Source organism: Citrus sinensis, chromosome 1, assembly GCF_022201045.2.
Source record: "Citrus sinensis cultivar Valencia sweet orange chromosome 1, DVS_A1.0, whole genome shotgun sequence".
Classification (NCBI taxonomy): Eukaryota; Viridiplantae; Streptophyta; class Magnoliopsida; order Sapindales; family Rutaceae; genus Citrus; species Citrus sinensis.
The window spans coordinates 15,105,979-15,132,159 of record NC_068556.1 but is presented as its reverse complement, the minus strand read 5'-3'; the positions used below and the strand labels follow the sequence as shown (position 1 = coordinate 15,132,159).

Below are 26,181 nucleotides of genomic sequence, written 5' to 3'. Positions count from 1 at the left end.
AAAGAAAATCATTTATATTTTTAGATTTTTTATTGACATGGTAGAAAATTATCCGAGCCTTATAAAATTTAACTTTCACAAGCTTGTTTTCATTTTATTTTCAAATGTCACTTTGTTAATTTCATAAAAGTTAAATCTAACACATATTCCTAATTAACTTTAGTTTGTGAATCATGAAAGATTATTTTATTGTTATTCTTTGATAGTAATTATAAATTTTTTATGTTACGAAGAGTCATTACTTTTATTATGATAATTAATAGTGACAATAAATAAAATATCACGTCAACTAATATTTAATGGACAAAATGAGGAAAAAAAATCATTGCATGTTTTTATATTTCCATTATAAAGATATGGTTTGGGATACTTTAACTTAAAATTTTGACACAATATTTGAGCCACTAATATATCATAATCTAATGGTTGATATTAAAAGTCAAAACAACATTTCATAATGTTATATCCTCCACCATTGAATTGCATGAAATAAATAGTTTAATTTTTTGTTAAAAATTTAAATCAAAATATTTCTCACTCTATAGTTATATAGACATATATATTTTTCAATAATAATTGGTGAATAAAATATTTCTCATTTGTTGTGACTCATATAGTATTATTAATAAAACACATATAAAATAGTTTATTGAAATGCCTTCTATTATCATTATTGTTTAGGTATTGATGGTTTGTAATTAAATTCATACAATACAAATTATTATAAGACTTTGTGTTAAATAACCTACTTGATATTATATTTTATACTTAATGGTAATTGATTTTGGAAGATTTATTTAACAAAGATTATCATATTACAAATTTAAAGGAGGGTTGAAAAGTAATTTTAAATAAAATATGCCATTTAAGTGAAATTGTTTCAAACTCTAAGGGTGGTCACAATTATTTTACAAAAATTCTCCACCCACTTGAACGGTTAACAAATTGTTTACTATTATTTTTAAATTATTTTTTTAGTACAAATATTGTACACCATTAATTAAATCTAATGGTTCACAATTAATACATTATTGATGCTGTAAATTTTTTACAGCACCATAGAAGAACCCGATTGACATTTACTATACACTTTGTTCGTAGTTTCAATCAATATCGGGTAAAATGATTAAAATAGCCATTGAAAAATAATTTTTCTATTTTACTTAATTTCCTTGGGGAATTTGAAAAAGGGAAGAAACAAATTGTACCATGTTGATTTAATTGGGTGTATTTTGAAATTTACTCATAAATATATAAAGAAAATGAAGATGAGGTGGGAAGCCAACATCAGTCCTCACATAAAAATTATTCATCCCCACCCTATCAAATTTATTAAAATATAAGATTAAGAGCATGTTTGAAATTGCTTATAGGAAGTTTAAAAGTGATTTTAAAAAATTAAATGTTAATTTTAGTGTTTGGTAAATTTTTTAAAAAATTACTTTTGGCAAAATCACTACATCCTACAGCATACTTTGAAAAGTAAAGAACGTGTTGCTTTTGAAAATCTGATTTTAAGAATCACTTTTATACTTAATATAATTTCATATATATCCTCATATATGTTATAAAAATCTAAAATTCTCCTTTTTAATTAGGAAATAAAATCAATGACATTAGAGAGATTATTAATATTAACAATTATCTTGAGATAAAAAAATAGAAGTAATATTATAAAATATTTATTTTATTTATCAATTGTTATTATATATATACAAAAAAGTATTTTATATACATGTTTATAAATGTGTAAACAAATTTTATTTTATATTATTCCAATTTAGTCATCATGTTTATAAATGAATAAATAAATTTTATTTTATATTATGTTCAATTCAATTATTTATATTCTTTCAGTAGCTTAATAATAAGATTTACTAAATACATACAACCATTTTTTAAAACTCACAGTACTTTTAAAAAATAAATTTTATCAAATATTTAGCTGATTTTCTTTATAGTTAATTATTTCTACAGTATAGTTAATAACAATTATTTTAAAAATTATAACATTTACAAACTAACCCTAAAATAAGACTAGGAGTTGGAGAATGGGAAAGGCTTCCTAGCACCACCCCCCATTACCAATTTATCATTTTAATTGATAAATACCACGTCATCTATAATACACGTTTTAGAATAGTTTTCGTGATATCAGGAGAAAAAAGCAAATGCATAATCGACCTACTTAAACTGAAGGGGCGGTGACTGATAACAGGAAAAAGATAACAATAAGAAAAAATTGAAGAAAGAAAAGTGCTCATGTTTCTTATAGTGCGATAGATTTATGTTGCATCAGAGTTCTCCATGTAGACCGATAGTGGAGGAAGCACATCGAGTTTTTTCCTCAAATTTCAGAAAGGTTCTTGCCATATAACTGCAACAGAACTAAAACCGAGTAATCTCATATCTAAGGGGCCTGCAGCAACCCACTAAAAGAAAACTGGGATGGAGACCACTCCTTTGTACATATCACCATGGTTGAACGCTGCCAAATCTTCTAGTGGACCCTATCGACAACCAATAATCAAAGAACCAGTTTGTAAATTTCCACTTATTGATCAATCACAATTATGACAATTTTTTTTGGAAGCGTAAACATTTAGAGAACATATTATTTCAAGCAGATAAAGGTCAATCCTATACTTTGTACAGCCGCCGCTTTAACATCAAAAGTATGATTATCAGCATTAAGCCTTTGCTAAACCAATATGAAATAAAAATGGTTTTCTGAAAGGAAACAAACAAATAAATAAAAATAGTTGTATTATTATCATTATTATTGTCATTGTTAATGTTATTGTTAGTTTTTTATAAGAAACTCACATAGTTTTACTCATTGGCAAATCTCTCTTTGTTTTTAGATTTATCATGAGAGCTACACAAAAAATGAAATACTAGTTCCTTAGAAACAAAAAGATCTGAGCCAAAAATCAGTTTTTAGAAAACATTTATAACTAAAAATATTAAGGGAAAGGTTATCTTAATAGGATACAGAACCACTGCATTGCATCAGGTCTAAATTAAATGCTGCATAATTGACAGGCCAAAAAACCACTTACTGTCCTGATTGCGCCAAAAACCCTTTCTCCATATCAATATCTAAGTTCCAGCCACTGGATGGATAAGATTAAGAAATTATTACTCTGATAGGGTCCAACATATGTTATTCAATGAAAAATTTTCAAAAGCTAATTACCTCTCAGCAGCTTCTTTCCTCAATTCCTCTATGTGACTTTCAATATTTGCACAAGCAGCTTGGATTTCTATATTTTTGGCACAAAGCTCCCTCCATTGTGTGGACAAAGCATTCAACTCATATGCAGTATTTTGCTGATTGTTCAAAGAAATTAACATATTCATTGATCAGATACTGCATAGTAATGAATCACATCAAAGAACGGTACGTTGAAAATATAGATTACCTGATGATATTTTCTTTCACGATTTACAGCTTCAATCTTTTCATTTTGCTCCTGAGCTAATCTCTGCATTCTGAAAAAAGGAGAAAAATGATTAAGCAATAGCCGAGGTAAAATGCAAAATTATTACTGCAAGTGATAAAGAAAGAGGTGTATCATTTCAAAAAGCGTTAACTGCAGCAGCGCAATCACAAACTTGCTAATTGTTCAAGACCACTAAAGGAAACAAGCATTTCGTGGTTACAAGGTAGGCATTTTATACAACATGTTTCTTTTAAGAACAATTTCAGTCATAACACACATTTAGCTTTCAAGAACATTTTAGTGTTCCATTAGCAAATGGTTCATTGATATAAAATCCAAATACAGTTCTTTATTGTTAAAATCAAGGAAATGAATGTGTTATTATTACAACGTAGTGGAAAACTGTTTTCTACGTAGAACTCTGACATCCATTTCATTTTTTTTTTTAAACTCTCAGCATTTCCAATTGAACAGTACCAATACTCCATCTGAAGTACACCCTTAGTGTCCTCTCATGGGTATCTCCTGCACTCTGTAACCCATCTTCTCTCCCACTAACTGGCCTCACCTCTCTCTCCCCTCTCATTCTGTTGTGGATTGATTTTTTTTTTTTTTTGTGGTGGGGGGGGGGGGGGGGGGGGGGGGTGTTTGGTGTCGATTAAGACACATGCTCTCTGGCAAACCTAACTGAATCTCTAAAACTCTTCAATCAAAAGCTGAAATGGTGCATCACTTTTTGCTAAGTAACAAGCACACAACATATTAATAACAAAAAAGAGATTTACAGAAAGAAATAAGTTGCCACTTAATAACAGGGAAAAGCTCTCCAAGAGGCCTTAAAGATAACAAAAAGACTTCCAAAATATGTAGCCAAACTCAAAATTGACAGATAATGAAGGGGCCAAAAAATAATCAGCCATGAAAAATGCTCCATTACCATATGCATCACTAGTATTCCACGGTGGAAAACCGAAAAGAAAGTGATTTCTATAGCGTTTAAGGGGCAGAATGCAATTTAGATGAGTCTGTATTAGGGTATTCTAGATGATGCTAATTCTAATAGATCTTTATTTGGTCTCCAGATGATTTAGATTGGTGTAGGCAACTACGATTTCTATCACTCTTAATGATAGGATTCCATTTCAATTAAGGTTTAATGTTAGTCATAGGTCATGAAATTAAAGCATTGGAGCACCAATACGCCGTGTTGAACACTGTGAAGTACACCATAATGCAATGTTCGGGGTGCAACCAACTTAACGCAGCATTCGTAGCTGAATCCCCAGTACACTTCCCCCCCCCCAAAACAAAAAAAAGAGGAAAAAATATTTAAATAAATAAAAGAAAAAATGAATAGTAGTGTAATAATAACAAAAATAAGAAAAAGAACTCCCTGTAATAAGATTGATACAAACCCCAATAGTAATGCTTCCAATCGTTGATTGTGCTGCCTCCAGACTTCAGGACCATGTTTAGACATCAACTCCAAATTTTCCAGCCTATAATTGAACATTATGTACCAGAATGTCACTACTCAGAACATACACTAATAAAAAGTGTGACTCAAAGCTTAGTAGAATCTAAGAAGGAATCAAGATTATAAAGCTTCAGGGACTCCTAAATAGCTACTGAATTCAGAATTAAACAAAAATTATAACAAAAATGAGAAACCAAGAAACAAGAATGCTAGTGAATCCCAAAGAAACAGAACCCGATTCGACAATAAGGGCTTGTTGGGATGAAAATGAGCAAGCCAAGTGCCAGAAATAAAATATATACCTTAGCCAATATTTTATTATCGTGACTAAAAAAAAAGATTAAAATAAATTATGTTATAAAAGTCTATACAAGTCAACCATTTTATCTATAAAGATCTTGATTTTGCATGAGAACCTCAAATTATTTACAAATAGATCAAGTTATGACATTTATTTTTATATTAGACGAATAATAAATCTACTTGATTTCTTTTTTATGACATTTCATAGTGTGATTCAGTCATAACAATAAGTGTCCGACAATGATCATTTTAACGAGTTTTTATTATGTATATGCTCCTTGCACACTTGTACAAAGGTACAAAGAGACGGCTCAACTGGTTGAGGTTAAATTCCAACAGCATTTTTTAACAAAGGCCCATTGATGAAAGATTGGCAAGCCCAAATGCATAAAATCCAAAATGTTGCAATTAACTCCATTTCTTTTGCCACCTTGCAGCAGCCTAAGCAGCAAAGCACCCTAGCCTTAACAACACAGAGCCAAAATTTTGCTACAAAAGGATGTTTTGATGAGCAAAAAAAGGAGACTAGATCAAGAGATGAAATGAGCTAGCAAGGACCTTCGGCAAGTCTTGTTCATACAAGTATATAAGCTACAAGCCGCACTCCAGAGATTGGGATTAGCAAGCATCTCAAGCATATAAGCAGCAAAATTTATGTTCCAACACCGAGCAATACTTGGCTATTGAGAACTTCAACTAGAGCTTGTGTTCCATTGAGCTTGAGAACAATTCTTAAGTTTGGTCATAAATATACTGAAAGAATAACTCAACTCAAAGTAATAATATCCTTGGGTACGCAATGTGCGTATGAGCTATCACTAGTTTGCCAAACCCTTAAGGACGTAAGCAGACTGAGCTTTTAGTGAACTATTAAGAGTCTAATTTGGCTCATTCTTTTCCCTATTTAAGAAAAAATTGCACGAATAATCAAATATTAAGTTCATTTCAAGCTTAGTTTAAGAATTCCATGTGCCCACATCCACATATAACTGGTATGACAATTGTTATATGAATCAATACCTGATCAATTGATGCTGCGATAAGCGCTGAGCTTTCTGAAGTGCCTGCTTCCAAGCAGATTCATCATTTCTTTTATTCGCCGGCAGAATTTCCAATTGATACCGTGTAGTATCAAGCACCGCAGGAGGCTTCCCGGCTCTCACACGCTCATACTCTTTCGCAAGCATTGGATGATTCTGCCATACAATAATTTTTTTTTATAAAAAAAGCGATAAAACGCTAAAAAGAACTAAAATTAAATGAGTGGTAATGAAATTGAAACTTCACCTCGAATCTGAACTTGGAGAGAGGGGGAAGATTTTTCAGAAAATCGGAGGGCTTCTTGGAGCTACGACGCATCTCTTGCTCGACCATACGGTCAACCTCTTCCTTGACTCTAGGGTCGGCATAGTCGTCGTCGATGTACGGCAACGCGTCGATGATTTCAGCGTTCCATGGCCTGGCCGCATCCGGTGGAGCCTCCAGCATCAGAATGTCGCCGTTATTATTGCTACTGCTCGCCATTCAGGAGCTAAACAGTTGTTTTTTTGCCTTTTTACTTTTTTGTCGTTTCCTTTCCCTCTTTTTCTTTCAGAGTTTGTAGCTGCTGAGTTTTTGAGCGGACGGGGTGGTTTTTTAATTTTCTTGTTCTCTTCGGGGTACAATCGTAATAAAAGGTTTTATCAAAATGGGCTTGGGCTGAAATATCAAATTGAGTAGACAAGTTTGACTTTGAGAATGTTTATTATTATTTTATCTAATTCTACCAACAGCGATCATCATGAGTGATTGGTTATTAAATTTAATCCAGTAGTAAGCTTTTCCAACTACTCTCTTCTCTCTATTTTTTTTTTTAAATTGTAAAAATTAGAAGTTTATTGGTATTTTATAAAAGATATCTATTAAGACCACCTACATCGAGTCTATTATAGTGCAACCCAAATTTCTATACTCACAAATATTATCTATTGGCAAATCAATGGGAGAAATGTCGACATCTATTTAGTGTCTTAATTGAGAGAGATCAATGGGAGAAATGTCTACATCTATTTAGTGTTTTAATTGAGAGAGGAACATTGAGTTTCCTTTTGAGAAATCAAAAACTCTCATCCTCTCTATCTTGACACACCCAAGTGTTGTGGAACTCTTTATTTCATGGTCTCTCTCTCTTATAATCTTTTCTTTCTAAGTAAAGGCAGATATTCTCCCTCCCCAAATATGTAGTGCAGTTTTTGTTCTACTAGGCAGATATTTCTCCTTCCACCTATATACGTAGTGGATATTTTGTTCTACTTCTTGTTAAAGGTGTCATGTATAGATGGTTTTTGTGTGTTTTATGATTGTTTTTCTTATTGTTTGGAAACCCTTAAAGCTCAATCTAGAAGAATTTATGCTAAAAAGATCAATCGGTGCAAAAATTTAAATACTTGAAAGAAATAGATCCATTATGGAGCATTTATATGAAAGAGCTCAAGGATTTCCCACAAAGCTCTAATTGTAGTACGTGCGCTTCCTTTTCTGTGGAGGCATCTTTTATTAAAGGATCTCCACTATACTTACTTGCTTCATGTTCAGTATGGAAACACATTTGATTAACCAATTGTTTGCTGTTACTGATATCTGTAAATCAATCTTTGTTGTATATACTAGCTATGTATTGTGACTATGTATGTCCTTTTGACCAATTGTTTACTTTTCCACATTTTGCAATCTACATAAAATTAGAAAATCAACAATAAATACAACACCAACGGTAGTGCCACTTGGAACAATAAACAAATATAGAATTTGGCAGCTGATTTTAGGACCAATCTATTAACACCGAAGCTCAAGTTTCCAATGTCAACGTTCTGTACAGAACAGCCAAATGATATGAACATTCTAATAAGAGAAAACTTACATAAACCAAGAGCAATTGAGCAAGAAGGGCAATCGAACTTGTGGGTCCAGAAAATTCCCATTGCACTAGATAATGGTAAAATCCAAAACACAAAGTTTAAGCTTATCATCATTCACAAGGTATAATGGGGAAGATTTAGCAGCACAGAATAATCAACATAAATTAATGAAGAAATCCAAGTTTTTCATTTTTTAACTTTTCTTATTCTTTCACCTTGAATCTTTAGATTGCAAACCTAGCCCCAATTTAAAATCTTTACATTGATGTTTCTCTTGTATGGAAACGAAAAGACCAAACAGAAGACAAAGCTCACCAATCTACGAGTCCGACATATTTGCATAGAGGAGAGTGAAGAAGAGTTCAACTTCCGGTATGGTTCTGATGACTTGGATAATTCTGTTGTTGCTTGGCTCCGCAAGCAGAGATGGACTCATCTGCACAACTCGTGGCACAAGTTTAGCCAGTGGCATCCCTGATATTAGACTACCTCCTGATTGTACCCTCATTTCATCTATCAGGGCATCCACTGCCGCTTTGAATGACATATCAACAACACTCGTATATTCAGCACTGCAAGAGAGAAGAAGTAAAGTTTTTTTTCTACAACAAAAGAGTAGAGAAAGAAATTTCAAATGAAATGGAGGAAATAGGCTGCCAATTGAAATTAATCTTTCTTTATTGAGTTGCCCCAACATGCAAGGTAAGCATTGCTGACTTAATTTTGGACTTGTAATTCATCACTTAAAAAAGTGATGCCACAGACTCCAGGTATGTTTGGGAGTGCCGTGCGTCAGCTTTGCTTTGAAAGCACAGCTGCTGAAGTGTGTGGTAAATACTCCCTTTGAATTGGCAGTAAATGTTTACCACTCATCCGCACACTTAAAGTTGACAGCTAGTGATTCCATTTCACAGCAACTGCGGATTATTAAAAGCTATAGCCCCTTAATCCCAAACAAACCCCAGCAGATTACAGCTTTCTGAACTTCCACATCCATGAAGTGGAGTTGTGCAACCACTAAACATTTCGCCAAACTTTATACTAGAACTAGTTGATTTTTAAGCGGAATATAATTTTCCAAAGCAAGTATGATGAACAAACCTCGATAACACAGCTCGTGTCTCTACCATAAGTTCATCAAATTTGGTAGCACCAGAAAGAGTTGTCTCATCATGACCGGAGGCTGTAACTAGTTTGTAGAACCTAATATCCTGAGGCATCAAGAAGTCCACCCATTGATGAGGACTTCCCATGCTCATGAACACCTCAAGTATTTGCATGAAAGTTTCATGAAGCACCACAGTGTTAAAGATATCCCTCAATTGCTTTCTGCAGACAAAAAGTGGCAAAGCCAATTAATGAAGCCTCCAAGACTTAACATACCTATCTCCTCCTGATTTTGAACAATGTTTATGAATAATTCCCAACAGATTTAGTCTTTACAAGGACAATCAAGCATCTAGAAAATCACCTTCTAAATCAAAGTAACTGGACACATGAAGTTTAATTTTCATTCTTCTTTTAGTTAACAGAATTATGCTAAAAATATAAGAATCCTCACTTAAAGCTTGTTCCATTTCTTATTCAGAAATAAGAAGTGGGGATATGATTACCTAAAGTTCCCCGCTTTGTAATCAATCAATGTGCTAAAGGCCTAGATTTCATTCTCAATAGTGCTAATAATATCATCGAGACCAAACTTTAGGAAACTAGCAGGAAAAGAGTCAAAAAGATCCACTTTTTCTATGCTATACTGCATTTGCATCTTTATTTGGAGGAGGAAACAATAATTGAGCATTGAGGATGATCTAACACAAGCAGAAAGATCCAAAGAATGTATATTCCCGTCTTGAAGATCATAATACAGAAACAAATTCACAGTTGGGAAGACCTTACCCCTTCAATGCTTCATCTGCTGCTGCCTGAACATTAGAAATCATTGCCTGCATGCCATAATTGGCAAGATAATCGACACTGGCCAGAAACTTCTGCTGGTCATCCCTGTCAATGAGATCAGCATCCTCCTGCCAAAAAAGAATCATAAGGCCAAACTTCCAGAAGAACAAGAGACTTAAGAGTGCAAAAAGAAAGGAACCAAGCAACAAATGGCTACATGAGAAATCCAAGTGAGAAGATGAACAAGTGAAACATTAGTCTTCAGCGACTTCCAATTTGTGGGACATGGGTAATTGATTAGTTTCTACGCTTCACACCAACAACTGAGAAGCACCGCAGTCAAACACAATTTAACACTTTTATATGCATCTTATAGACCAAGTGAGATGGTATTTATTCTTTGTCTCCCGTTGTATGTTTAACACCCTCAATGGTGATAGAAGAGCAATAAAAGTATCATATATAACCTTGCTACCACATCAACTTTTCTCACCCTTTTTGTTTTTTCGAACCCTTGCTCCTGTGAGGCAATCTCGTCAATGAATATGCATTAACATAAAACCTATATGCTATTGCTTCATTGTCTTGCAATATTTCTTCCACTCCACTTACAGTTTCACAACACTACTTATCAAAGTTAACGAGCACAAAGGCATCCGTATCCAAATCAACTTGAAAATATGTTAAATCAATCGCTTTATAGTTTGAAGACAAGCCCATGAGAGCAAAACTAGAGCTTGTGAATAAGCTTCTAAGTCAACAGTGAAAATTTACATTCCAAAGAACCATTAAACACCACCACAGGGCAATTTTTTTTTTCTCCCTTTATTTCCTTTCTCCTCTTTTCATTGAACAATACAAGAAGGTAAGTATCTTTTCCTTTTCCCTTTTTTTCCTTAAGCAAATTCAAGTTGTTGATAGGTATCAGTTCTCAGAAGATTAGGTCAAAGAAAAGAAAAAGAACAAATAAGGCTCAGGCCCATACCTCTAATTCTAGACTTGTTGTTTAAGAGATAACGATTATGTGTACTTGAGCTGCTAGTACAAGTAGAGTCCCAGTGTTTATCATACTCTAACGGAACTCTTTTTTTTTTTTCATTTTTTAAACTTTTTGCTGTGTCTTATTAATTCATATTTGCACTGCCATCCTGAACATACAATAAACCCCTGCTACCTTTCAGCAATTGCTGTTAAAAAAACAGACTATTTATCATAGTTTTTGTATAATTTATGCATACTCCTATAAATTCTCCAGAATGTTTTAACTCCATATCACGTAACTGACAATTTCATGATACTACTACACACCAGATTAAGACGTAATGAATTTAATTTCAGGCTAGTATTCATGCTTTTGATTGCATACTTGATGAATCCAGGAGTAAAGTTATATGAGCTCTATGTTCATTTGAATTTAATTCCCCTTTGCGGATTTTTTCATGGTGAAAAGCAACCTTCATTTTGAACATTGACGCCCACATTTACTAAATCAATGAATTTCAATTAAGCAATTAATAGAACGTAACAACACAGGCATGGTTTCATCTTATGTGAAACTATATCTTAATTCAAAGAGATATCAATTATGATTCAGCAAAAACGATTGTTCTCATTTTCTAAAACAGGGGAAAATTTTAGAAATACTAATAAGAAAAAGAGTTCCATTGGTAGGTAAATCACAATGCCAAGAAACATCAATTATCCGTATGAAAATGAGCCAAATGCACCAAAGTAATTATATAGAAGAATAACAATGGATCTTTTAATAGGTGAAGGAATTGAACTGAAATAATTTTAAAGCTTCGAAATATCTCCAGGCATAAAGTGGGAAAGGATGGTGGACTTACAGGTAAATCGGAGCTTCCAAGGCCTCGAGCAGTGTCAATATATAAATGTCTACCTAGGATGTTAACCTGAACTCTAATATATAAGCTAACCATTGTCACTGCCCACAGTGCCACCACAAGTTTTGTGAAACCTGAACCGTGAGAAATATAAGCCTCCGTCAAGGTAGGATTACTATAATGTATTGGGATAAAAGGGAACTCATAAAGAGTAAAAAACAAAATTTAACAAGTTCATACTTAAAATTTTGAGTCTATCCCATAGCTCAAGTTTCTCTGAAGATGATAAAGTGTATGGCTGTTCCTTTCCCCTCAATAGTTTATCAGTCAGTGGAGAAAGATCCAGCTCTTCGGCTATCCGAATGCTTAAATAGTGCATTGCATGGGGCAATGTTGTTGCATCAGCTATTCTCTGAACCTCCTCATAATGCGCTTGCATTCTATCAACGGAAATAAAAAATCACAACACATGAGAACCAAAATATTAAATTGTTGTAGGAAACAAAATTCACAACGTAAAGAAAACCAAAATATGAAATTTCATTGCCGCTTAACTGGGCCTTAAGGAGCTCATCATGCTCACACTGTTGTCTGTCAAGATCAGCAATCCTCCGCTGTGAATCATATAATTTATATAGAAGATACCCACCTCCTAAAACACCTGTTGTAATAAAAATCTTCCTTCTATGCCTTCTCCAAAAATCACTAAATTGCCAAAAAAAATACAGAAATTAATACACTACCACGAGGTAATTAACTACCACACACAAGAGGACGCACAACAACAAAAATAAAGAACCCACAAGAAGAAACAGGGAAATAAAGCAATAAGACAGCAATTTAACACAAACCAAGAATAGAAACCAAAACATAAAAGCATAAATAAGAACTAACCTTAAAGAAAGCATTTTTATTATTATGCTAAGTAACCCAAAAATCCATCACTATCACTGAGCGTACGGTTGAAGCAAACCCATTAGGACGAGTGGGCAAAGTAGAAACAACAAAAGCCTCCTTGTTAGTGAAGGAGGCTCTTAGAAGAAGCAAAGCCCTAGGAAGACCCGCCAATTGAAAAATAGAAGTGGATTTTGACTCAAGGTTTTATAATATATATACTTTTTTATCTTCAAAAAATTATTTGAGGGTTTTAAAGAGGGAGCAAGTTTAGAGAGAGGGGGTAAAACAAAAAATTCTCTAATGAATTGAATGAATGAATAATGAATGGGCAGCCAAAGTTGTCATACGTTGTTGCGTGAGACTTGCTTGCTGTCTGATTTGTTACCCCTTTTCTGTACTTGTCTCTCTTCAACTCGACTCGACTCGACTCAGTTCTTTAACTCTAAAAGGCAGTGTCTGCCAACATCCCAATGCTACTGTCTAGATTGATATTTCCAATATTTTCTCGGCAATTTTCAGAAACCTCTCCTGAGGTTTGATATAATTTCACTTAAATGACGAGTTTGATTGTATTTTTACTTATCTCCTCTGTCGTTAGTATACATACGGTTTGACCGTTAATTGACTTGTAAAATTATTAAACTATCCAAACCACTTAAACTAAGCCCAAGATTTGGCGCCAACAACTTCATACGGGTGCTTTTACCAATGAGTGTGTTTATGGACAAAAATAGGGTACCATATATTTACCTCCTTTTCTCTCCAAATTCAACCTAGGTCTTGACTTTTCTGGCAACAATCGACGGTGGGTGGACGAGCTTTTGACAGCAAGTTGATCTCCGGCAGCACGTGGCTCTACCTCCGCCAATTTTGACTGCAATATTTCTCCCTAGTTACCGGTAATCTTAGCTATGCTTATATTGCAAACTCCTTTTGTTTCTCATTTTAACATAAAAAAAAAAAAATCACCATGTTCATTTTCATGTTCATGTGCTTTTTTTTTTAATTTTTGTGAGAAAGTCTATCTCTAGTACGAATGAATCTCTCTCTTCTTTCCCTATCACCTTTCTCTCTCTTGAAAGGCTTTTTCCTCACTCCATTATATTTTAAAAAACATGTAGAGACAAGAGCAGTTAAGTAAAATACACACATAAATTGTTGTTTTTAATGTATAATATAAAGTAATAAAATATTGTTTTCGTATTTCATATTTAAATAAATAAATATTATGACACAAAAAAGCAGAAACAGATTGCTCTCCCCATTTTGGCCGCATTTTCCAAAAATCGTTGCAGGTCTTGGTACTATGACTCTCCTCCGTCTATATATTCTACACACAGTACACAATATTTGCTTCCCCCCCCCCCCATTCTCCATTAATCAATTAATTTATATGTTTTTAATATTTTTTTTTTAATTTTACAGGAAAGGAACAAACATTTTCTCATGCCCATCTGCTCTCTTAACTAATTACTACTATAAGTACTCAATATTTAGACTAAAAAGTTGAATTCAACCCATCTCTTCCTTCCTTTTATATAAATCATTTTTCTTTTTCTTTTTTAACCATATTTATTTATCCCGAAATAAAATGAAATGATATTGATAGATGAGTATAAGATTGATTAATGATAGATGAGTGTATAAATGATTATAGATGAGTATTAGGATTGATTGTTGTGTAAATATAAAAAACGATTTAATTAAATTGGTAGGTAAAAAATGGCACATGGGGTGTTCGACAAAATACCTATTGCGGTTTGTTTGTCTCATTTTAAGTAGATTAAGTACAATGACACATTCATGCGAAGACAAATTTTGTAAGCTCATCATGCAGCACGACAAATCTGCGAGAAAGGGCTTAAAAGGCCATTTACCAATTATGCAAAATCGCGCGCGCAATGTTAGCTTGTCGTGCGCGCGACGGGCGCTCGTCGCATTCGAGTTTCAGCACGCGATGAGCACAGTAACGCGCGCGCGACAAGCGGCCATTGCGCGCGACAAGCGGCCATTGCGCGCGCTGTCGCGGGCGCCCCATTTTATGTTGCCATTGCCGCGTGACATGCGGCCATTTATTTTTAATTTTTGGTTTAAGTTTCTTCTAAAGGAACATGCGGTGATGGATTTTAATGGTAGTATTTTTATTTGTCGCATGAAATTAGTCTGTAATTTTGTGCGACAAGTTCATGTCTCCTGTGCGACAAGCTTGTCATACAAAATTGTAGAAAGATGTTTATGTGTTTATTTGTAATATTTTGAGTTATGATTTTGATTAATGAATAAAAAAATGGATTTGCATATATAATGGCCAAGAAGTCGCGGTCTAAGCGTAATCCACCCGATCCAAGAAAGGAACCAAGCAGGATGAAGATTCCGGCATCGGAACATTTCCCCGGGTGTATTACAAATACCTCTAAATTTGTAAATGTCATGGAAGCCATCAAGAGGAAGTTGACGAGACAACAATTAAGATTATTCAAGAAAAATAATGATAATAGTAATAAATTTTAATCTCATTCTCATCCGCTAAGTCAAAGCAATCCATTTCAATTGGCCTTTCGTCTCTATCATATGTGAATAAGCACACGTTAATAAGTAAAAGTAAAGTAATAATTATGAATAATAATAATAATAATAATAATAATAATAACATTGCTAAACAACAACAACAACAGTTACAATAATAAAGAAAAATAATGATAATAGTAATACATTTTAATATTTTTCATGTGACATGCCTGTCACCTAACAAACAAAAACTGAGTTCGTGCGATAGAAAATGTCGCACGGGAGACAACACTTGTCGCCCCAAAATACAGAATGTTTGTATGTGAAACAAGAGTATGTCACCGCACAAAACACAAAAACAATGTTTCACTTGTCGCTCAAAAATCCTATTTGTCGCCCAAAAACACAGAATGTATGTGCGACAAGAGCATATCGCCGCACAAAACACAAAAATAGTGTTTTTGTGCGACAAGAGTTGTCCCCCGTACGATAAATTTGTCGCCTATAAACACAGAAACTCAATACGGGGGCAGCATCAATTCATCGTACGTGCGACAACAATGTCACCCAAAAACATAGTCTGTATTAGTGCGACAAGGACTTGTCGCACAGGAGACAACTTGTCACCCAAAAACGCAAAAACTGTGTTTCTGCGACAGGCGCACACAAACACTGCAAATTCATAAACATATCAACTTAAGCAAACTTTGGCGGGAAAAATAAAAATTACAGCTAAGACTACTTCTATTTTACACACTCATTTGCATAACAATAACAAATTATTGGCTTTATAGCCTTATTACGCTATGTATGGTGTAAATCACAAACATAAAATAACTAATAATTAAATTTTTTCAACTCATGGCCACATACGGCTGAACTCATTCTCCTTTTAATCAATTTTTCCACCACCAACCCATGAACAAGACAAATCAAACACAACCAACAACCACTTATAAAATCTTCAAAAACAAGAAAATCAAAGGTATTTAAAAATTTTAGACTTTGATAAAGTAACTACCCTCTTACAAACTCCAATAACAGTGGCATCGTCTGGCCGCTGTTGATCGTCACCGGTCGGTGGCCTTCTCCGACCACCTATATTTTTCTTTTTCATGGGTTATGTATGCTCTTGATGTGTATTTCTTTTTATTCCAGCAAATGAGAGTAGGTGAGTGGAGTTAAAATTGTGAGAGAATGCCATTCATTACTTTTTTGTGCTGGAGAAAGAGAAGAGAAAGAGAAATGCACTCTTTTATACAATGGATATTGTGTCTAATCGGTTAATACAATTGTCTAATAGATTTTAAAATATTTTTTTTATTGTTATTTGATTTTTTTATAATTTCACCTTATCTTTTACATATTTGTCCTCGTCAACTAACGGTCAAACTATATGTATACTAATGGCAGGGGAGGTAAGTGAGAATACAATCAAACTCGCCATCTAAATGAAATTATATCAAACCTCAGGGGAGGTTTCTGAAAATTGCCCAATATTTTCTTTTCGCTTTTAGAAATTGACCATGACACCGGTGAAAATAGTTAAATAGATGGACAAAATTATGGTGCAACTGTGGTACTATAGTTGTTAGATTCAGTCATGGTAAACTACAACTGTCATTAGATTTAGTCATCGTAGTTGGATTTAATGATTGGGTACAATTGTGGTATGATACTACAGTTGTACTATAACTGGACCCTATGTAGAGTATTTCTATTTTGATGCGACCGTAATTTTATTTGGGCATTAATTCTCAAAAATGGAGTCTCTATGATCAACTTAAATTATTCGGCTAACTTTTTTTCCAAAAATTAATGGTAAATATCTTAATATTTAAGTCTTAATTTAATTATAATTGATGTGATGTTTATTAAATAATAGTTAAATAATTTTATAAATTATAAAATTTATCATATAATAAATAAGTGATGTATAACGTTAGAACGTAAATTAGCACTCAAATGTTATATTCCAAATATTAATACATGATAAACAAAATATTAAATAATTCTATCAAAAACGAAATTCATTTAATGAATGAGCAACACTTATAGTCTATTAACAATAATTATTTTGAATAATAATAATAATAAATAAATAATGACAATAATGACAATAATAAAATAAGATCATTTAAATAACTTGCAATAATCTATTTTTATTCCAAGACAAAACAAACGCATTAATGATAATACAATTCATTCTAATTTCATTCATACAGTTAAAGTAAATAATTTATTTTGTTTTCTATTTTCATTCTGATTTCAGCTCATTTCGATTATCGTTTAGTAAATGCACCATCAAGGTCTTGTTCCATACATGGTGTCACTTAATATATTGCTCTAAAGTTTGTTAATAAATAGTTGTTGATGTGGTTTAAAAGTTAAGTTAATTTTATCTCATACTTATATGATAAAACATCAAAAAAATTTAATATTTTTGGTAAGGTTATTATCATTTCACTATTTTACTAATTGTAAAATATCAAATGACTACACGAAGTATTGTTCCCCATCATTTTACTACCATAACTTTGCGAAACCTTTTATTTTACTACTTTTTCGTTAGGACTATTAGTTGACTAGTAAAATATTAATTTTACCCATTTATAGTAAAATATACAAATGCATGTATAAAATAATAGATATAAAATTATTGTTATGTCCTTAAATTGCTAAATCATAATTTTAACCATGAATTTATTATATATATATAAACAGTAAATTGACAAAAATAACCCTAGGCATTTATGTTAAAAATGCACAATCTATTCTTAAAAAAAACCTTAAATATGGAAATGTTGATTTATAGATAAGCTTTAAGTTTTTTTTTTTGGGTAGAATAGGTTGTTTTCTTTTAACAAAAATATCTAGAGGTATTTTTGTCAATTCACTACTTTTATAGTTATAATAAATTCATAGTTATTCATAAATTTATGGTTGAAACTATTATTTAACAATTTAAGGGCATAACATAATTTTTTGTCTAGTATTTGATACCTTTGTTTGTATATTTTACTGTAAAAACTAAAATTAGTATTTTACTAATCAACTAATAGTTTTAATTAAAAATAATGATAAAATGAAAGATTTTACAAAGTTATGATAGCAAAATGATAAGGAACAATACTTTTTGTTATCATTTATTATTTTACAATTTTAAAGTAGTAAAGCTATAATAATTCTTTTGCTAAAATTGCTATTTAAAATCATAGTTTATGCGCCCTTAGTAACTTATTAAAGATTAAAAGTAGCAATTGTCATTTATATTAAAAAATTAAATCAACAAGGTCAAATTATATTTTAAGAACTAATTAGGGATCTTAGGATTTCTTTTTTTTTAATAATATTTTAGGATTTTAGATCTCATTACAATGGAGATGATGTAAAATAAATGCAACACCAAGACAAATAAAATGTTGGATATTCCAATTCATCAAGTTAATTTTTGGCCCTTACCTCCTCCAAAACTTGATTGACCAACAAAATAGAATTATTTAAAAAACAAAAATTCTATTATGCCTGATTAATATTATGTCATTAATGCCTAATAAGTATAAGTTTTATAAATTATGTATGAGAGTAGTAAATGAAAAGTAAAATAAAAAAATTAATAAAGAATGTAAAAGTGATATTTTAAAGTTACAAACAAAATAAACACTTACAAAAATAACGTATAATTTGTAAATCAAAGTTAAACTTTAATTGAGAAAAAATAGTTTATTCATTTAATTTTATTAAACAAAAAATCGCTCATCAATTAAAAACAAGAAGATTGTATTAAAAATAATTGGAATAAGTTTTATTGGATTGGTTTAACCATGAATGCGAAATTCATTCTAGACATGTACAACATATAATTAAAATTGGATCTAGTTTTCTATTATATACATATTCTATGTAGTTTGAAACTTTATTTCTTAATTGTAGTTATATATTATTTGGGGTTGATAACGATGAGGTTTAGAAGGATGCAAAATCACCTTATCTTACAAATAATTTTGAAAAACATGAAAATAATAATTTTTCAAAATCCATTTTAAGAATAAGTTTTATCTTCGAAAATTTTCACATATATCATCACATATATTACGTAAACCCAAAAGTATAATTATTCAATTTAGAAACTGTTACGGGTCTAAATTTATTTATTTTCAAAGTCTTATTATATTTAAAATTATGAGTCCATGACTTGAATTTGAGTCTAATGAGTCAAGGGTTGTTAAGTTGGACCTAGTCTTGTGGGAAGAATTAGGGTGCGCTTGATATTTTTTTTAATTAGCAGTTTTTTTATGTTTGTTTTAGAGAAGGAAATGATGTTTTTGATGTCAGATTTTTTAAATTGAAAATACGTTTGGCAGCTTATTTTCAAATAGTATATGAAAGTGAAAAATAGTAAAAATGTGTTTTGTTATTTGTTTGAAAATAAAAAAAAGTAATGAAACTTTGCTTGGTATAATATTTTATAAAACATATTTTTCAACTATTACTTATTCAAAAATAGTATTTTTTAATTAGTCTATTATTATTATTAATTTAATAAAATAAAATGCAAATGAACCTAACTGCAACTTTTTTTTTTCTTTCTGAAGTAGTTTATTTGTGGGCAATTCGAATTTGCAATCCAAATAATACTATAAAAATGTCAATATAGATTATTTTTGCATCCACATATAACTAATTATTTGCATGTCTATAGCAATAACCACAGTTAAAATATTAAAGAGGGAAAAAAATCATACTTGACACAAATAAATCATGTCACACCACTTCCAAACTAATTTTTAATTACATTAATTTAGTCTTTAGTTTTGATCAAATAAAATAAAATTATAATTATCACTCTATATTATTTTATAATTTAATAATTAAAAGTCAGACATATTACATATATTATGTAAATTGTTTTTATTCATGGAAACATTTTTAGGGAGCTTACAAGGAGAGAGATGGGATTTTAGTAAAGAAAGAAAAAAATTAAATGAAATTGTATGTGGGTCCCAGAGAAGACAAATCCCTGACACACCTCCCTTATTTCAACTTGTTTTCGTCTAGTGTTCTCTTAAAGTTGGAGAACGTCAAATTGGCTTTCTCTAACTTTTCTTTATAAATGATAGAGGACATAAACTTTTTATTTTCTTTGTTTTTAATTTACTGGTATAAAGTTGTCTAGCAAACAAATTGTCTTAATTTTCATTCTTGAAAAACAAAAAATATTAAGTGAAAAACGTTACCAAACACACTTAGTTTTCCCTTTTTTTTTTGGAATTTGATCAATAAGTTAGTTTTAGTTGTACTCAATGACTATTTAAGCCATGAAAGACATGAATAAAGGCATGAGTCAATTATTCCAAATCAAATAAACTTGTGTTGTTGAAGCCAAGGTTCCTCTATTAACCTTAAACTCTTAGCTTTAAATTCCCTTCATCATAGGTTCCAAGAAAAATAAAAAAACTAATCCCCAGAATGTGCCACAGTGGTATCAGAGTAAGGGCATGGATTTACGGGTGGAGACGTTGGAGAATGATGTCAATTCTCTCACCGCAAGTCAACAACAAATCTTAGAGAAACTCAATGAACTCTCCTTATAACTTGTTACATGGACCAACACACAACATGATTAGGAAGGAGAAAATTCCATGGCACGATTCCAAAATCCAGTAAGACGGTCCAACATTGTTGATGGCACACACCAAAATGACTCACAATATGCTCCCATGCTTGTCAAAATTAATTTCCCTGGCTTTAATGAAGAAGAAGACACAATGAGTTGGTTCTGCAGAGTGGAGTAATTTTTTGACTTTAACCATACAGCATAAGAAGATCGTGTGGCACTTGCATCATTTCATCTCGAAAGTGATGCTCAGTTGTGGTATCAATTACTTAAGCAAGAAAAATGAGTGATAAATTGGCAGGATTTTCTAAATGGCTTGAACCAAAGGTATGGAGCTACAAGGGGTGGGCATTTTACCCGACCTGACCCGACCCGAAAAATTTCGGGTTCAAGTCGGTATTGAAACCCGATCGGATTAAAAATTACAAACCCGATTGGGTTGTGATCGGATCGGGTCAAACCCGACCCGATCCGAATACCCGATCGGGTTGCAAAAAAAAAAAAAAAACGAAACTGCACACTGCAGTGCACAACACACACACACGCTACAGTCTGCACACACACACACACTGCACACAGTCACTCAACAATTCACAAAACACAAATTCACAAACCTAACACACACACGCTATCAGCCATATACCACCATCACAAGTTCACAACTTCATAAATCACAAGTTCACTGTCAAGCGCAATAACAAACAACTGAACAAGGCAGCCGCAAGTCCACAACCAGCCACCACAAGACTCACACACACCAGTCCACGATCTGTTGTTGCCAACTGTTGAAACCACGATCTGCTGTTGCCAAGTGAAGCCGCGACCAGCTGCTGCCAAGTCAAACCCGTCCAGCCGTGAGCCGTCCGCGTCTCCCCGATATGCTGCTGCCAACTCCCAAGTAAAGTCGCGATCTGCTGCCAAGTGAAATCGCGTCCAGTCGTGAGCCGTGGCCACCGATCTACTGCTTGAAGGTCAAATCCTCACAACCCGTCCCGACTTTCTCCCCACCCAAACTCGATTTTTAAGCTTCCACTTTCAAGCTTAGCCTTTCAAGCTTAGCCTTTCAAGTTACCTAAGTCATAACTCATAACTTTCATGATATATATATACTATATAATTATATATGCATAATTGGTTATTATGTAATTGATTATTATTTAATTGTTGTAAACTTGTAATTATATATTTATAAATATTAGTAATAAAATCAAGAAAATTGGTGTATTTATGATTTTGTTATGAATAAATTTTTATTAATTGTTAATAAATAACAAAATTTTTGTTAATTATTAATAATTGAAATAATATTAATTGATAATTGTTAATAATAGTTCATAATTGATTTTTTATGAATAAATTAGCACATTAGGTAGATTAAATATTAAAATTAAGTATTATGTTGTATATATTTTATAATTATAATGTGTTATGTGATTATGTGCACTTGTGCAGAAGTTTCAAGCCTTTAACTTTAAAAAAATTAATAAATTCAATTAATATTTTATTGTATGTTAAATTGTTAATCATCCGTTAATCGTTAAGTACAAGTAATTTGGGCTTGAAATTAAAGGGTTTATAATAAAAATTAAGACAAAGATAGGCAAATAATATCATATTATTATGGGGAATGGGTAATTGGATATTATAAATAAATTAATTAATCATGAATTTCTTACTTTTTTTATGGAGTATGAACAATTTGAATTGAAATTACTAATTAGATTATGTCAATAATATTTCTATGCTTTGATTTTTGAATTAATTATTATTAATTATTATTTTGTATATTCAGATGTTTGGACATTCAAGATCAAATTCGATGAGTGACGATGAAGAACAAAGTGTACAAATGGAAGGAACTCAAAGAGGAAAGGAAAAGGCAAAGCGAAGAAGACCGCCAATGAAGAAAAGATCGAAAGTGTGGAATCATTTCACTTTACTCGAAGATACTCTAAACAAATGCAAGTGTAACTATTGTGGTAGATAATATCAATGTCATTCAAGGCTTGATGGGATTACAAATATGACAAGGCATATAAAGACATGCGAATCATACAAGACATTTCGGGCACAACAAAGTGGAAGTCAACAAAATTTGACAGTTTAGGCCGCCGAAGAAAATGCAAGTAATTTGGTTTTGGGTAAAGAATGGAGTCAAGACACGTGTTGAAGGGCAGTAACTAAAATGATTATTATGGGTGAGTTGCCGCTTAGTTTTGTAGACAACAAAGGATTTAGGCATGATCGGAAGTGTGGAATCATCTCGCAGTTTGTTATGTCATCTCAAAGAACTATTGGTAAAGATGTCATGGAGTTATTTTTGGAGGAAAAGGCAATGTTGAAGAGTTTGATTTGCAACAACAAGCAGTGGGTGTCTCTTACAATTGATTTATAGACTTCTGTTTAAAACATGAGCTACATGGTGATTACATCTCATTTTATTAATAGTGATTGGTGTTTGAATAGGAGGATTATTAGTTTTAGCGCAATCGAAGATCATAGAAGGAAGTCGATTGGCAAAAAGATTGTGGCTTGCTTACAGGATTGGGGAATAGAGAGGTTTGCAATAACTGTGGTAATGCCACTGCAAATGATATTGTTGTTGGTTATGTCACTATGCAGTTGCTTGCTTGGAGGAATGATGATGCACTTGTGTTGGCGGGACAATATATGCATGTGCATTGTTGTGCACATATTCTGAATTTAATTTTTGTTTCAAGATTGGGAGAGTAGCATGCTAGTGTTACCGCTATTCGGAATGCTGTGAAGTATGTGAGATCCTCCAGCACGAGGCTGCGGAAATTTAAACAATGTGCTGAGTAGGTGAATTGTTCAAAAGGAATTGTTGTTTTACATTGTCCTACCAGGTGGAATTCCACTTTTTTGATGTTGATGACTGCGCTAAAATTTCAAGCGGCATTTGATAGAATGGCAGAAGTGGATAAACCTTATGAGGCATACTTTGCTGAGTAAGAAAATAATGTTTGAAGGGTGGGCCCACTTGGACCGGAGGATTGAGAGATTGCTGAACGAATTGTGAAGTTTTTTAAGGTATTTTATGATGCCACATTGTTGTTTTCTGCCACTTTGAGTGTGACTTCTAATCTTTGTTTTGATGTTATTGGCTTAATTGAGAGTTCATTGATTGCATTGCAAGAAAGTACAGATCATTGGGTGTCCTCTATGGCTTATAGTATGAGGAAAAAATTTGATAAGTATTGGGAGTTCACAAGAAAGATAAACAAAATATTGATTGTTGCCTCTATTCTTGATCCACGAGCGAAAATAGATTTTGCTAAACATATTTTTGATATCATTTTTGGCAATGATAGTTTGATGGTTGAACAAATGACCAAAGCAGTGAAGGACTTGTTAAATGAGTTTTATGATGCATATAGTGCATTCTCCGCTAGTTCCACACCATCGATGTATAGTGAGAGTGGTCTTAGTGACAATTATGGAGGTACAAGTTCTTCTCAACGTTTTACAACTGAGGCTAATTTGGTGGATGTTGCTGGTGGTGAAGGCGATGACGATTTTCGAGTTGCTCGCCCTTTTCTTAGATATGCCAGGCAGGTTTCTGTTCAAAATGAGAGTAGAAAAGTAGTATCTGAGGTGGAAAGTTACTTGAAGGACCTAGTTGAAGATCCCAGCAATTTTAAACTTAATGTTTTGCTTTGGTGGAGGGTGAATGGATCGAGGTATCCAATTTTGGAGCAAATTGCAAGAGATTTCCTCGTTGTTCCTGTTTCCACAGTGGCATCTGAGTCTGCCTTTAGCATCGGGTATCGTATTATTGATGAGTATAGGAGTTCTTTGACACCGGCTATAGTTGAGGCATTGATATGCACTGAAAATTGGCTGCAATCTAAACTTTTTGCCAATCCCATCTACAACCTCCAAGAAGATATTAAAGAGCAAATGTTTCATATGGAATTACAAGAAGGTAATGTTTTTAATTTTTTATCATACATTATATACATAATATATTTAAAATGCATCATAACTTTATATAGAATATCTGCATGCAGTCATGTACTTGAGTTACTAATTTTTTTTTATAAATTTTATAGAGCTTATAAGATCGCAAGCTTTGACAGTGGAAGCGGTGAGCGCCGACATTGGTGTTATGGATGTTTGAAAGGTAGTTTTTTAATATATATTATTATTCATAATTTGATATTATAGTACTATTAGTATTTGGTTGTAATTTAAACTATAATTATAGTTGTTATAGTTTTAAATTTTAAGTCTAATTTGTAATTATTTTAGTTAGACAAGTTGAAGTTGATAGACTGTTATTATTGTCTAGTATTATTATTAACTTGATTTAGTGATGAATGTCATAAAATAAGCATGATTGACTTATATATATATAATCAAGTGTGTGTGTGTATTGAAAAATTTGGTAAACATATATATTTATTTGTAATTATAAATTTATAATGATATAATAGAAATTAGAAAGATTGTAACACCCTTTTAGCTCAATTAAAGATATGAATTGGATTTATTTATTTGTCTTTGTGTTTGATGTGTAACCTTATGAATTTGGTTTATTTGCTCAATTTTTTATATGAATTGAGTTTGTTCATTTGCAACATAGCTTAAAAAAAATATTTATTGTACATTTCTTCAATTTTTCTCTAGGCAATCGGCGCTTGAACTTGGAGTTCAAAAATTTAAATTTAGAACTTGTCAAAGTGCTTGCATGGAGCATGTTGTGCAAATTTTAATGTACTCGCAAGCGCACGAATCTATTGTAGTATGGACTAATGGTGACGAGTGTCGATCCCACGAGGAGGTGAATTTTAATTGTGTGTAGAATTAATTTTGTAAATGGGAGATTGGATTTGTGGTGGAAATGATTTGGAATATGTTAAAACTTAAATTAAAATGGCGAGAATAAATTCTAAAATTGGAATTGAAATGACGAGAATAAATTGAAGAGAATTCTATTAAAATGACGTACTTGGGTATCTGGATCTGTATCAACATGCATCATAGGCTAAATAATTCGTATTAATGCCAATTAAATCATGAGGGGGGAATCCACACCTCATGAACCACGCTCTAATCAATATGGTACTAAGGGCTTATCGTGCCAAATAATAATAACCTTGTACTAGAGGGCCGGTGAAACCAAGGCGGTACTAGACAAGATTAGTATTATTTGTCGACGAGAAGTCAAAACATCCACAAAAACTAGAGGGGAAGAGAAAATAAATTTACCAAATAAAGCCCATGACACATGTTGAGACTTCACCTTCAACCCAAGTTTGAAAGAAAATTAGCC

At 32.4% G+C, this 26,181-nt stretch overlaps 2 protein-coding genes across 5 annotated transcripts; both read right to left on the bottom strand.

Annotated features, from left to right (window-relative positions):
- Positions 1–2,242: 2,242 nt before the first annotated feature.
- LOC102608089 (pre-mRNA-splicing factor SPF27 homolog) lies at positions 2,243–6,870 on the bottom strand. 2 transcript variants are annotated; one of them, XM_006490666.4, is made up of 7 exons: positions 6,514–6,867; positions 6,247–6,422; positions 4,862–4,945; positions 3,426–3,495; positions 3,200–3,333; positions 3,063–3,116; positions 2,243–2,510 (listed from the first exon to the last, which is right to left on the bottom strand). In XM_006490666.4, exons 1-7 carry the CDS (start codon positions 6,748–6,750, stop codon positions 2,501–2,503), a joined length of 765 nt encoding a protein of 254 aa, XP_006490729.1. In that variant the 5' UTR covers positions 6,751–6,867; the 3' UTR covers positions 2,243–2,500. The 2 variants fall into 2 exon arrangements, with proteins under 2 accessions (XP_006490729.1, XP_024948182.1); XM_025092414.2 differs by lacking the exon at positions 4,862–4,945 and having other exon boundaries at positions 6,514–6,870.
- Positions 6,871–7,846: 976 nt separating this feature from the next.
- Positions 7,847–13,214, bottom strand: LOC102608864 (peroxisome biogenesis protein 3-2). 3 transcript variants are annotated; one of them, XM_006490670.4, is made up of 8 exons: positions 12,758–13,214; positions 12,419–12,568; positions 12,104–12,303; positions 11,867–11,997; positions 10,020–10,147; positions 9,225–9,452; positions 8,439–8,695; positions 7,847–8,190 (listed from the first exon to the last, which is right to left on the bottom strand). In XM_006490670.4, exons 1-7 carry the CDS (start codon positions 12,769–12,771, stop codon positions 8,443–8,445), a joined length of 1,104 nt encoding a protein of 367 aa, XP_006490733.1. In that variant the 5' UTR covers positions 12,772–13,214; the 3' UTR covers positions 7,847–8,190; positions 8,439–8,442. The 3 variants fall into 3 exon arrangements, with proteins under 3 accessions (XP_006490733.1, XP_006490734.1, XP_006490732.1); XM_006490671.4 differs by having other exon boundaries at positions 7,847–8,075; XM_006490669.4 differs by lacking the exon at positions 7,847–8,190 and having other exon boundaries at positions 8,260–8,695; positions 12,758–13,213.
- Between the last annotated feature and the right edge of the window lie 12,967 nt (positions 13,215–26,181).